The sequence below is a fragment of the Antechinus flavipes genome, chromosome 3, assembly GCF_016432865.1.
Source record: "Antechinus flavipes isolate AdamAnt ecotype Samford, QLD, Australia chromosome 3, AdamAnt_v2, whole genome shotgun sequence".
Classification (NCBI taxonomy): domain Eukaryota; kingdom Metazoa; phylum Chordata; class Mammalia; order Dasyuromorphia; family Dasyuridae; genus Antechinus; species Antechinus flavipes.
In genome coordinates this window covers 552,540,533-552,552,437 of record NC_067400.1, presented here as the reverse complement: position 1 = coordinate 552,552,437, position 11,905 = coordinate 552,540,533, and the positions used below count along the sequence as shown (strand labels likewise).

Below are 11,905 nucleotides of genomic sequence, written 5' to 3'. Positions count from 1 at the left end.
CCCAGGATGGTGGGTTTAGAACTGAAGGGACCTTAGAAACCCTCTGCCCCAGACTCCGTTTTACAGGCGAGGAAACCGAGTCCCAGAGAACTAAAGCGCCTCCGGGCCCGCCCCGGCCGGGAAAGCCGCGGGCTGAGGCTGAGGGGGCTCCCCTCCCCGCCCAGACCCCCACGCGCTTTCACCCACGTGTCCCGCTGGTGGTCACTGCGGGTTCTGCCCCTCCCGCCTCGCCCCGGTGGGGATTACAGGGGAAATGGAACTAGGGTGGGAGGGAAGCGGAGACACAATATAAGCACGTCCGCCCCGGCCGGACCCGCGACAGAGACAGACGCCGGCGCCATGGACGTGAGGACGCCCGGGACCACAGGTGGGGAATGAAGTCTGCAGTGAGCAGCCCGAGGGGCGAGGAGGGCGGGAGGGAGGGGGTGACGAGGGGCGCGGCTTCCGTCTGGCCCGGCTCCTCGGAGCCTTTTTGAGCCCTTTTCCTGCTCCCTCTCCCGGTGAGAGCGCCCGGGAACCAAGGCCAGAAACCCCCCTCCCCCTTCTTTAGGCCTCGCAGTCCTGTCTGGCTCGCTCATCTTCCCCCCGCTGCTGACTCTGGTAGTGGGCTCAGCCCTGGCCCGGGATGCAGGTGAGCGGGGACGGGGGCCCGAAATGCCTGTGGAGTCCGGAGAAGGGGTGAAAGCTTCTTCCCCAGGGGCATGGCGGGGAGTCTGAGAGATTTATGCCCTACTTCCCTATAAACACAGACACTGTATGTGCGCACACACATTACTATATACCCGTCCCTATATACGGTTACATACTCGTCACTCTTGCCCACAGTGCTACCGTGCCCGGAGAACGGCCTGAACGTGACGCTGACAAGGACCGAGCCTGAGATGTCCATGAGTGAGGAGGGGCCTGAGGGGGCTGGGGGTGCCGGAGAAATGGGGGGAGGGTGGCTGGGCCAAGGGAGAGCAAGTGAGCAGGAGCTGCACCTGATGGAGTAAAGGTCCCCTGGTTCAGGAGCCAGCATAGGGCCAAAGGCAAGCCAGGTCCTAGGTGCTGCCACTCTGGGTAAGTCATACCCGCCCAGCGCCTGTCTTCCCGGCCCCGACGATCTTTAAGGGCTTCTCAGCTGTGATATTTTAAGGAACAGGCGTTGACCCCTCTTTCTCTTACCCTGAGCCACCACAGACCAACCCCAATTTAGCCACTCACATTGATCCACTTCCCCAGGGGCAGAGCCGTAGATGAGGGGGGAGAAGGGCCAGAATTCATCATCTGGGTCCCTGGGGCAAATAGAAGGGTGAGGGGGTAGGGACGAAACGCCTCAGGCCTTGGAACACAAAGCCCTCTGGGAGATCAAAAGGAACCAGGCAGAGCCAGCCTAGCAGTCGTTCCCCTGAGGTGATGGCCTCGGGGTTCTACCCTTGCCCTGGGGGGGGGGGCATTCTGTGGCTCTCAGGTCATGGAGGAAGTTGGGCTGAGGAAGGGAAGGCTTCTTTAGACAAATGAGGAGGCAGTCCCTGGGGCCCTGGCATGGAGTAGGCAGAAAGCCATGAGAGGCAGTCCCAGGTGTGGGAAGGAGACAGTGAAAGAAATAGGCTCCCCAAGCAGACTAGCCCCTGAGCCTGGAAGATCCCTGATGGCCTCACCTTGGTTAGTCTCACAACCCAAGCCTAGCGTTGGAGCACATCACAATGGAGGAGTCAGAGGATACCCTAACTGCAGTGGAAAGTTTGCCGAGCTCTTCATACTCTCATTTTACCCGAATACTCACAACTGGCCCAAAGCAGAGCACCTCGCCCCTATTTTACCGGGGCCAGAGATTCCTCAGTTTGGGGGGAAAAGGGGAGGAGAATGGAGCCAGGGTTCGCCCTGGGACCAAGAGCACCTTATTGCCCCCAGATGAGACGTTGATCCTGTCCTGCAAAGGCTGTAGCCGATTTGCTCACTCCAGCTTCCTGTACTGGCTGGGCAACGATACCTTCATAGAAAATCTGCCGGGCAAACTATGGGAGGACAAGACTCGGTAACAGGGGAGAGGGAGGCTAGGAGGCAGGGAGGCAGGGAGGCTGGGCACTCCCTAACCTGCCCACGCACTGCACAGGAGGCTGCGGGGGAACGGAGTGACCTTGCTGCAACGAGACCTGGTGCTAGAGGAGCCGAGCCCCGACCTGCGAAACATCCCGTTCTCCTGTGTTCTGGTGGACCCTGTCCAGGTCTTGCAGCGTGAAGTGCTCCTGGCCCAGCTCTGGGTGAGGTGACAGCCTGGGCTGGATGCCCGGCAAGGGGTTTGAGGGGGTCCTGGGAGAGCCCAGCTTTAGACTGTGACTTGCAGACCCCTGAGGGGGGAGATCTGGACGAGTCACACCCGGGGCCACATCATTTCACAGGCACAAAGGGGATCCTCAAGTCTGGTGCCCCAGACTCACCATTGTGACCTCACAAAAACCAGACTCCACATCTGGGGAGCAGAGACCTAGGGAGAGAGGGGTCCAGTCCCTGGTCATCCTAGACTTCCCTCCCTAAACATATACTTCCCCTCAGGAGCCGGATGGGGGAACACCCCCAACTACTTATGGACCTGAGGAAGAAGCCCAGCCAGCAGCTCCAAGGAAATCGGACTAGGCCTGACCAGTGGAGGCAGCACATGGGGCGAGGAAGTCTCCCAATAAAATGTTAATCCCATATCTCATCTCATTCTCAGGCCTAAAAGGGCCCTAGGCAAAGGTGAAGGGTGATCTCTGAGCCCCCCTGGGCTGGCTGGGTATGGGGAGGAGCACCATAGGGTTTGGGGTGCTCCTGAAGAGTGTTCATTCCTTGTTAACATGGGCAAACAGGCACAGGTGTTTTCACTAGTCATATGACAAAAAGGAACAGTCATGACTGAGCCCCAGAAACTACCTTGAAATACAAATATCTTTTCACCAGACACTTTAAAAGCCTGGGTAAGAGAGTCCTAGGGGATTGAGAAAAGATGGGTAAAGGAAGCCAGGAAATGAAGAAACAGTCTTCAGAAGAGGATGAGCAGGATCTCAGGGACAGATGGGGTGACCCCTGGAAATAAAGGAGACCTCCAGGTCCTCACAGCTCCTCCTTTTTGGGGGGGAGCAGTCTGGTGACCTTGTCTGACTTTGGCAAACACCAGGACAAGCAAGGGTTGGGGGGCCAGCCAGCACAGGGGAAGAATGGCAATTTTAGGAACAAGTAGTTAGGCCCTTTACTCCCACCTCTCGCTTCTCCCTCAAAGCCAGCCCAGCCTCAGGGAGAAAAATAAGACTTTATTTACAAGTAATAACATTTAAAAAATTTGAACAGATGACTTGTGACCTTCCCCTTCCCTCCCCTCTAGGTCCCAATATACTCTCCCTATTCCTTGTCTCTCCAAAAATGTTGAAGGAGCAGGGGAGCAGTTAGTACCCAAAAGAGGGAAGTGTCAAGATGGGTACCTCTGACCACCCCCTGAACCTCAGGGGAAGAAGATGGGAAAGGGGACACAGCCATCCAGTCTGCTTCCCCAGCTTCCCCTTAAAACAGGTTCCATCAGCTGGGGCTCGGGTGAGGGGAGGGTCTTGGGGTCCTTTGCTGGCAAATGCCTCCTCAGGGCAGTTAAGCACAGAGAGGCAGAAAAGAGGCTTAGAGGTGGCAGGGGCTGCTGAAGCTTAAGTCATTAGATGAGGAGAATGGTGATGGGGTTTGGGGGGGGGGAGGCCCCCTTTGGGGAGAAAGGCAGAAGAGCCCAGGCAGCTGGGGTAGATAGCAGACTCAGACTCTCTTCCCCAAGCAATCTTGGGAACTTGGCTTCTTCAGTGTCAGCCTCTGGAGCAGCCACAGCCCTCAGAACAGGAACCATCCCTAGAGATGGAGCTCCCGGGAGGCCCAGGGCCCAGGGTGGTCCCCTTCTGTGACCGAGGGGACTTTCCAAAGGCTGTAGCTAAGAGAGACTGAGGGAAGGAGGAAAGGAGTGCTGGCCATCTCTACAGTCTCAGTTTGACTGGATCTTTCATTCTCTGCTGGAGAGCTAAGGGGGAATTACTGTGCTTCAAGGTTAATAGGGGAACAGGTATGGGATGATCTGGCTAGGAATCAGCCAGGCCCCAGCTCCCACAAGGCAGCCTCCAGCTCCCCATTTGCCTCCCTGGGAAGGTGTGCTGGATGGGACTCCAGGCAGGGGGGAGCAGAAGGCAGGTATCAGTGTCTCTGGGGAGATGAGAAGATTCCCCACACCGGAGCACTGAAAGAAGGCACTGGAGGACAGTGGGCTGAGGCCCAGCAGTGGGCCCCTAGGAAGAATAGGGAGCTGTCATGGAAGATATGGGCAGAAGATGCTCACAAATCCTGGTCCCTCAGTGCTTTGCCTGAAAGAGACAAGACAGGCAGACAGGTGAAGTGTGGACCCAGACAGGAACCTAGACCTCTTGATCCACTCTCTAAACCCGGGAACCAGCAGTTCTTTCTCAGAATCCTTTGGATACCCAATCCCCTTAAGCTTCCCTAGAAGGGTCTAAGTAAAAGATTCTGAAGTAGGTTCTCTCCTGGGTGGGCAGCAGCACAGATCGCTTACAAGGAGAGACTGCTGGGGGGTGGGGGGTGGGTCAGTAGATCTGGAGGCACGCCGCCCCGGAAATAAGGCCTGCTTGGGGCCCAGCCCCTCCCCGGCTGCCTACCTTGCCCCTGGCACGGGGAGAAGTGCTACTGCCAGTAGTAGTGGTGGCGATACGGGGAGAGCGGCGGGTCCCACTTCGAGTGAGGGGAGAGGCCTTGGCTGCAGCTTTCTTGGCAGCCCCCCGAAGCAGGCTGTTCCCCAGCCTCTTAGGTGTGTTTAGAATGTTGAAGGCCAATGACTGGCGTCTGTTGGTCTGAGAAAGAGGAAGAAAAAGCCACCTTTGTGTGGGTGGGCAGGGCAGTGCCCATATCCAGTCCCATGCCATCTATAGCGTCTGAGATGAGCCCAGTGCCCCTCTCCCGGTCTCCCCGTCTCTCACCTGCTTGTTGGCAGCAGGGGCCCCTTTCTTGTGGCCCTCGGGAGCACTCATCTTCCGGCCTTCATGTCTATCTCGGGGAGTAAGGGGACGAGGGAAACAGCTGGTCGGCTTCTTAGCCTGTGGAGGAGACGACGTGTGGGACATGAGCTGGGCCTCCCGGATCCTCTGGCCTGGGGGGTTAAGGCTAGGGGGAGGGGAGCAAGTACACCAAGTGGGCTGAGGCCAGAAACAGGACGATGGAGCCCAGAGACGGAGAAGAACAGGACCCGGCAGGGGCCCGTGATGACGCAGTGTGCCCAGCAGAAGAGGCTCTGAGGCGAAGAGGAGTTCTGAGCCACAGAGGGGTCCTGAGCCACGCTCTACACCCCCACTGTGGGTGTCAGCTGTGAGGCAGTGAGGGGGAGCCCCCCCCATGTACCTCAGGGGTGCCCAGGCTTTGCTCGGGCTCGGTGGAGACTCGCTTCCGGTGCTGCCGGGTGGTGATGTTTGGGGGGATGTGATGGGTAGCACTGTACTCATTGGTCTGGGCTGGCTGCATGCTGGCTCGACGCAGGGTCTCTTGGGGATCCCCTGTCTTCATCTCTTCATCGGTGATGGTGGTCAGGCTCATGGAAGGCTGGGGAATTGGGGCACAAAGACAGGAAGTATGACCAAAGTGAGGACTTGGGGCACGGCTCCCGGGGCCCCCTAACCTGAGAAACTCCAGTCTTCCTGCCCAAGTAGTTCAAGGGCAAAGAACACACACAAGGAGTCCCTGCCGTGGCCACGTCTCCCTGAATTCTCGGAAAAAAGGGTAAGTGGGGATGGGTGCTCAAAGCAAAGACTAAGTCAGAGGTCCTATTGAGGCCAAAGCACATCTCTGCATGGAGGAGGGGGGCTTAAGCCTCTGAGTGCTGAGAGCAGAGCTGACAAATCCCCGGCCAGGCTGGGCTGCTCCCAGGGGCCAGGCTCTGAAGGCCAGGGCTGCGGCCCAAGTGCTGGTGCCGGGCTTACCCTAGCCTCCAAGGGGTAGCAGGTCTTCAGGTGGGGGAGGCAGACGCGGTTGCGTTGCTGCAGTTCTGCGATTCGGTTCCAGTCATCCAGCTGTTCTGGTTCATCCTGGCAGGTGCCTGTGTAGAAGCTGCTTCGGCCTGTGATGGACAGGAGGGGGGTGGGATGAGGAAAAGAGGCAGGGAAAGGAGCTGGCTTTTCTGCACTGAACATTGTTTCCCTAATGTGCCCCTAAATCCCTTTAGCTGCAAGGATGATCAAATTTGGTGAGATCAGATACTCCTTCCATCTGAAACCCCTTCCTACAAGTGTCCAGCAGGCGCCTTCTTCCTTGGATGCGGGTGAGAGGGTGCCAAGGAAAGGGAGTGCAGCGGCAGCAGCCCCCAGAGCTCCTATGGGCCCAGAGAGCAGCAAGCCCAAAAGGGAAATGCTTCAGACTGCAATAATAATTCTGAGGGAGCCTAGAAGAGTAAGCATATACCTGAGGCCACACCCAGGCACTGGCAATCTCACTTTCCATGGGCCTCATCTGCTTTGGGTTACTTAAGCTAATGCCAGGGAACAATGCAGAGAGAATTTACAGTGGAAGGAAACGAAATTTGGAAGTAGGAGATCTGAATTCAAATCATTACTATGCCACTGTTATACTGTTGATCAGTATTTAGGAAGCACCTACTATGCCTGCAGGCGCCGTGACAGGTGAGCAGGAGGAGGCAGAGTCAGAAAAATGAAACAGCCCCACTCTGGAGACCCTTGGACTCCATAGGAGCCTGTGCCACTGCAGGCCACTCACTTCATTTTCTGGGCCTCAGTTTGCTCATCTGTAAAACAACAGGCTTGGCCTAACTGGATACCTAGAACCTCAGAATACCATGGACAAAAAACAGCCCAAGGGACACGTGCTTTGGATCACCAGGTAATAGTATGGTTGTTTTCTGGCACCCTAATTATGAATCCCCAAGGAGTGATTTTAGATTTACTTTGCAGTCCTCAAGAGGACACACTAACTTGTTAGGGCAGGAAGCTGATTGGGGTATGTCACGGAGTAACCTAAGGCAGCTCAGGATTAAAAATATCCCAACATGTTGTCGAGTAGAAAACTCAGCTTCCCACCGCTGAGATCGCCCTTGGTTTAACTTAATCTGTATGTTTGGTCCCATCTCCCCCCTCCCCCCCGCCCCGAGACCTTCCTCTCCCTGGTGGGACTCTTACCTGCAGGGGCCCCTCCAGACGCCCTGGTCTGGGAGTGCCGGGCCGAGCTGCGTGTGGTAGGTCTGTAGCCAGGGAGGCTGAGCAGGGCTGAGTTACCATCCTCCAGGGAGCCCAGCCTGGTCCGGGACTCCCGGGAGGGACAGTTTGCCAGGGACTGAGCTGAGGAGGCAGAGCGAAGGCCTCCACGGAGGCTACGCTGTGGGGCAGGAGCTGACTGGGTGCTGTAGAAGGATGAATTGGAGCTGTCAGGTTCATCTGTATCCAGCTTCTGAAAGACAGGGGGGCCGAGTCAGTTTCAAAGAGAGGTTGAATCAGCCCAATTCTCTATAGAGAACTAGTTTCACCTTTTTTGCTCCTGAATCGACCTACCTTGGTTACTTGCCCTAAAGACTCAGAACTAACTTACTATGGGACCCTCTCATCTAGCCCTTCTACTTACATTCCTGGGTACACATTCTCGTTTTTGTCAGTCTTCACAACATCTGCTAATAAAAATAATTCTTTACATTTGTAGAGCATTTCATAAGTTCACAGTATAGAATAGCAAGGATTGTAAGTCAGATCTCTCATCTTTCAGTTCTGTTTTCTTCTCTTACTTTTGAATTTTGTCCTCAAAAGAGCTTTGCATCCAGAAGACCTTCCTATCTTGTTTCCTTTTTCGAGCCAAAGATGAGGGTCTAAGATTATAACCACATACTGTATATACAGTATGTATACTGTATATATAGGCTCCCATTCTACCCTATCCCTGGCATGTCTTTCTCACCTATGGCATTTTTACCTGTTGAAATTCTATTCCTCATTTAAGATCCAGTATAAAGCACAACACCACTTTTCACACAAATATTAACACACAAGCAGCACTTACAACAACAAAAAATTCATGTATATATATGAAATCAAAGGCTTAGGGTCTGCAAAGTCAGACCACAGTCAGGGGCCACAACTTTGGAGGGGCAGTGACATTTCAGCCACAAAAGATGATCTAAAAGTAGCTAGAACCATTTCATTAATCCCATTTCTTTGTATCCTTTTTCAGGCAAGTTTTGCCAGTTCTTACTCTAACTTACCATGTGGCTTTGCGCAGACCTGCTGCCCTCTTAGGATTTCTCTTTCATAATTTATCGAATGGGGATAATTAATTAGTTCTGCTATTGTGAAAAAAATGTGAGGATCTTTCAGGATGTAAAAAACAAAAGTGAGAGGAAGGGAGGGAGGAAAAGAAGGAACTAAGCATTCATATAACACCAGATGCCAGGAATGATGCCACATGTCCTTTGACCTTACGGAATTTACATTCTAATGCAATCCAATCGATAAGAAAGTAATTAGATGAGTCCCCACTTGAGGCACCAGAATTTAATCTCTCTGCCCTTTCCCCTCCTCTCCAGCTTCAGCCTCACCCTGGATAACATTGTGATATCAATTATCTGTGTGGTCCGCCTTCGAGCTGAACGGGTCTTGGGACCAGAATCCAGTATGATGTCGCCCAAGGAGTCCAGGCTGCTCTCTAAGGGAGCCTGCCCTCGGTCAGGGATTGGTGTGAAGTACAGACTCTCCAGAGACTCCACCTTGCTAGGCAGGCGCTGAGAGATGGGAGAGGCTGGCTCCCCAGGGAGGCTGTTGCCGTCCGGTTGAGTTCGGGATGATTTTCTGTGGAGGAAAAACTATCATTAGATCCTTGGGGCTGGAAAGCACCTGGGATGTTACTGATTCTACCTCTCTGCTTCTGGGTAATCCTGTATATCATTTTCATCCCTGCCGAGTCTACTATACCACCTAAGACACGGGATCTTGGCTGATCTTGGCAACTGTTGGATGCAGCAAATAAACTCAACTGTTTCAAATCTGTAGACCTCATCCTAAAATGATAGAATAAGCTGTTAAGGGAGGGGGCCTACTCTTTGTGAAGAAAGAGTAGGTCCCCTCTACTCTTTCTTCACAATAGCCCTTGCATACATTACTGTTGCTTTCTCCGGTGCCCAACCTCCTTGTCAATACTCCATAGATCCTATACACCTGCTAACCTGAGCTACTTGCATGCCCAACAAATAAATGTCCCTTACTGGTTCCCATACTGGTCTGTTTTTCTCACCTATGGCATCTTTACCTGTTGAAATTCTACTCCTCACTTAAGATCCAGTGTAAAGTACTACACCACTTTTTACACAAATATCAACACAAGCAGCACTTACAACAAAAAAAATTAAAGGAACAACTGAAAAATTACTATGTGAATGCAATGAATTGATCAGGACTATCAGCAGTTAAAAAGGAATGACAAGTATGAATTCAAAGAATAGGGGAAGGCTTCAATGAAGCAACACAGAATGAAGAAAGTCAATCCAAAAGAATGACATACATAATTTTAACAATTATATAAAGACAAAGTAAAATGACAAGAAAACTCTGATCAAGAACTTTAGATAATAAAGTCAATTATAAAGCTTATCCTTGTCCTTTTCTTTAAGAAACTGCAAATTACTCAAGCTGTAACCCTGAACTAAAAGAACATATAAAAGCATTTTTAAAATAGTAAAGCCCGGTATCATTATTCATAGTGATCAAAACTCACTGTGTGCCAAAAATCTCTCCTTTCATCAATCTTCTTCCTGCCCTCTAATTGTGCTACAGGCTCCCACTGTGAAGTCACCTCTGCCTCTCCCCTTTCACTCATATCCCATCAGGTAGCAGGCAAAACCCATCAAATTTACCTTTAGAACCTTTCTGGCATTTGTACCCTTTCCACGCCCACTGCAAACCTTTCTGTTCAGGTTCAATTCAGTCCTAATTCTTCTCTCTCCTTCTAGCCTTTCTACCTTCTCCCATATCTTTACCCAGTGCTGAGATAATCTTTAAGGACTGTTATGATCGTGTTCCTCTTGTGCTCAAAAATAGTTTCCTATTGCCTACAGAAGTAGAAACTCTTTACTTTGCCATTCCAAGTTTTTCACAATGATTCCAATCTATAATTCTAGCCTCTTGTAATACCCCTTCACAAACTCTTCATTCTAGCCATAGCGGTCTACATTCCATCTTCTCATTCTCTTCTTTCCCATCTCCAGATCTTTGTTCATGCTCTGTGTCTGGAATGGACTCCATTTCATCCTGATGAAGGTTAGCACAGTGATGTGATACTGACCTCAAGTACATATATTCTGTCCCTGGAATATTTTAGGATGAAGGGATAAGATCCAGCTCTTATCAAATTTCAGGCTCTAGCCATAGCTGAGTCAAGGCAAAGATATGCCATGTCCCTAAGGTAACAAACCGGGTACGGTGAGCTGCTGATCTTGTAGAGGTCAGTGGGGTCCCTTCTTCATTGCTCAATTCTAGGCTATCAGTGCTCAGGTCCAGTTGGGGCTGTGCCCGGGGTTCTCGGCTCTTCAATGCATCCGTTGCTACCTGAAACTTGCCAAGGTCTCGGAGCTGCTGATCTGCATGGGCAACCTAATAGGGACAAGAGGAGAGAGAAAAGGGAAAGAGAAAACAAGAGTGAGAGAGGGAGAGAGAGATGCTTATGTCCGTCTTTGGTAGGTAGGTGAAGAGAGGACCTATGTAGAACCCGGGTTCCATTGATATTTTGCATAAGGCTTCCCTGGAGAAGCAGCACAGGATGGTGAATAAAGTGCTGAAATCAAATATACTTGGTTACCAGCTATTTCTCAAGAGAAATGTAGCCAAAGGACAAGAATAGTTGTTTTCAAAAGAAATGTAAATGATCAAAAAGCTTATATAAGAAATACTAATAATGAGTGAATCACTAATCAAGACAGTATTAATAAAAATGCAAATTAAATTAACCCTGAGCTTTTACATTGTGTCCATCAGTTTGGCAAAAATAACAAAATAGTAATATAATATCTATATTTCAGATTCTACGGGAAGACAGGGATACCAATACATGGGTATAGCTGCCAATTTGCCTGTTCTGAAAAACAATTTGGAATTAAAACAGTTACTAAACCATGCCTCTGTCCTTAGAGAAGACAATATCACTGTGAGACATATATACTACTCCTAAGGAAAATCAAAGACAGAAGAAAAATCCATGCATAGAAAAACATTCAGAGCATGGGCTAGGACTATATGTCACAGACTGGGGTTTGACTGGACAAAATACAGCACAGGAATGTACTCTAGTATTATCGTGCTGTGATAAACACGAATTATTCAGACACTTAGAAGACAACAAAGTCAGAACAACTTACATGATGACTATACCCACCATCATGCTGCTTTATTCAAGCCTTGATTGACACTACCTCCCCTGGATTTCTCTTTCCTGTGATTGGAGGGCGAGTACTGAACTTCTTCCCATGTCTTCCTTTATAGGGGGCAAAAACTTTAAGTCTCACCTCCCTCACCTTGCACTTCCAACTCCACACAACCAAAGTTTAGGCCAAGATTCCAGGCAGGTAATCCTGTCTCCCCCTAAAAACTCACAGTGCCTTCTCCTTTAGGATAGTCGGATACTTCAAGTCTCTCACAAATGGGGAGACTTTCAGACTGGCAGTTTATCCTCTGAACTTGGGATTCTATTTCCTCCTCCTGTGACTGAATCAGCTGTTCTTTCTACCTGGAGAGGCCTCCTCTTCCTCTTCCTCACTTGCACTTATTTAGTCTGCAGAGCTTTCTTGAAAGTTCATGCAATGCCTCCAAGAGAAGCCTGTCCTGACTTTCTAGTCTGTCAACACCTTGTTCCATTCTCAATCACAAAGGTACTTCTC

At 51.0% G+C, this 11,905-nt stretch overlaps 2 protein-coding genes across 4 annotated transcripts in view; one reads left to right on the top strand and one right to left on the bottom strand.

The window, feature by feature from the left end:
* Positions 1-217: 217 nt before the first annotated feature.
* IL18BP (interleukin 18 binding protein) lies at positions 218-2,676 on the top strand. Its single transcript, XM_051987450.1, has 6 exons — positions 218-367; positions 551-631; positions 826-891; positions 1,894-2,017; positions 2,096-2,243; positions 2,536-2,676. Exons 1-6 carry the CDS (start codon positions 340-342, stop codon positions 2,614-2,616), a joined length of 528 nt encoding a protein of 175 aa, XP_051843410.1. The 5' UTR covers positions 218-339; the 3' UTR covers positions 2,617-2,676.
* Positions 2,677-3,249: 573 nt separating this feature from the next.
* The window catches only part of NUMA1 (nuclear mitotic apparatus protein 1), a 90,123-nt gene continuing 81,467 nt past the window's right edge, over positions 3,250-11,905 (bottom strand). For all 3 annotated transcript variants that reach the window (XM_051987445.1, XM_051987444.1, XM_051987446.1), the window contains 8 exons: positions 10,447-10,625; positions 8,579-8,828; positions 7,176-7,443; positions 5,967-6,103; positions 5,392-5,589; positions 4,974-5,090; positions 4,656-4,847; positions 3,250-4,346 (listed from right to left, as the gene is read on the bottom strand). In XM_051987445.1, coding sequence (XP_051843405.1) covers positions 4,335-4,346; positions 4,656-4,847; positions 4,974-5,090; positions 5,392-5,589; positions 5,967-6,103; positions 7,176-7,443; positions 8,579-8,828; positions 10,447-10,625 — 1,353 coding nt within the window. In that variant the 3' untranslated portion in view covers positions 3,250-4,334. The remainder of the gene's footprint in view (positions 4,347-4,655; positions 4,848-4,973; positions 5,091-5,391; positions 5,590-5,966; positions 6,104-7,175; positions 7,444-8,578; positions 8,829-10,446; positions 10,626-11,905) is intronic.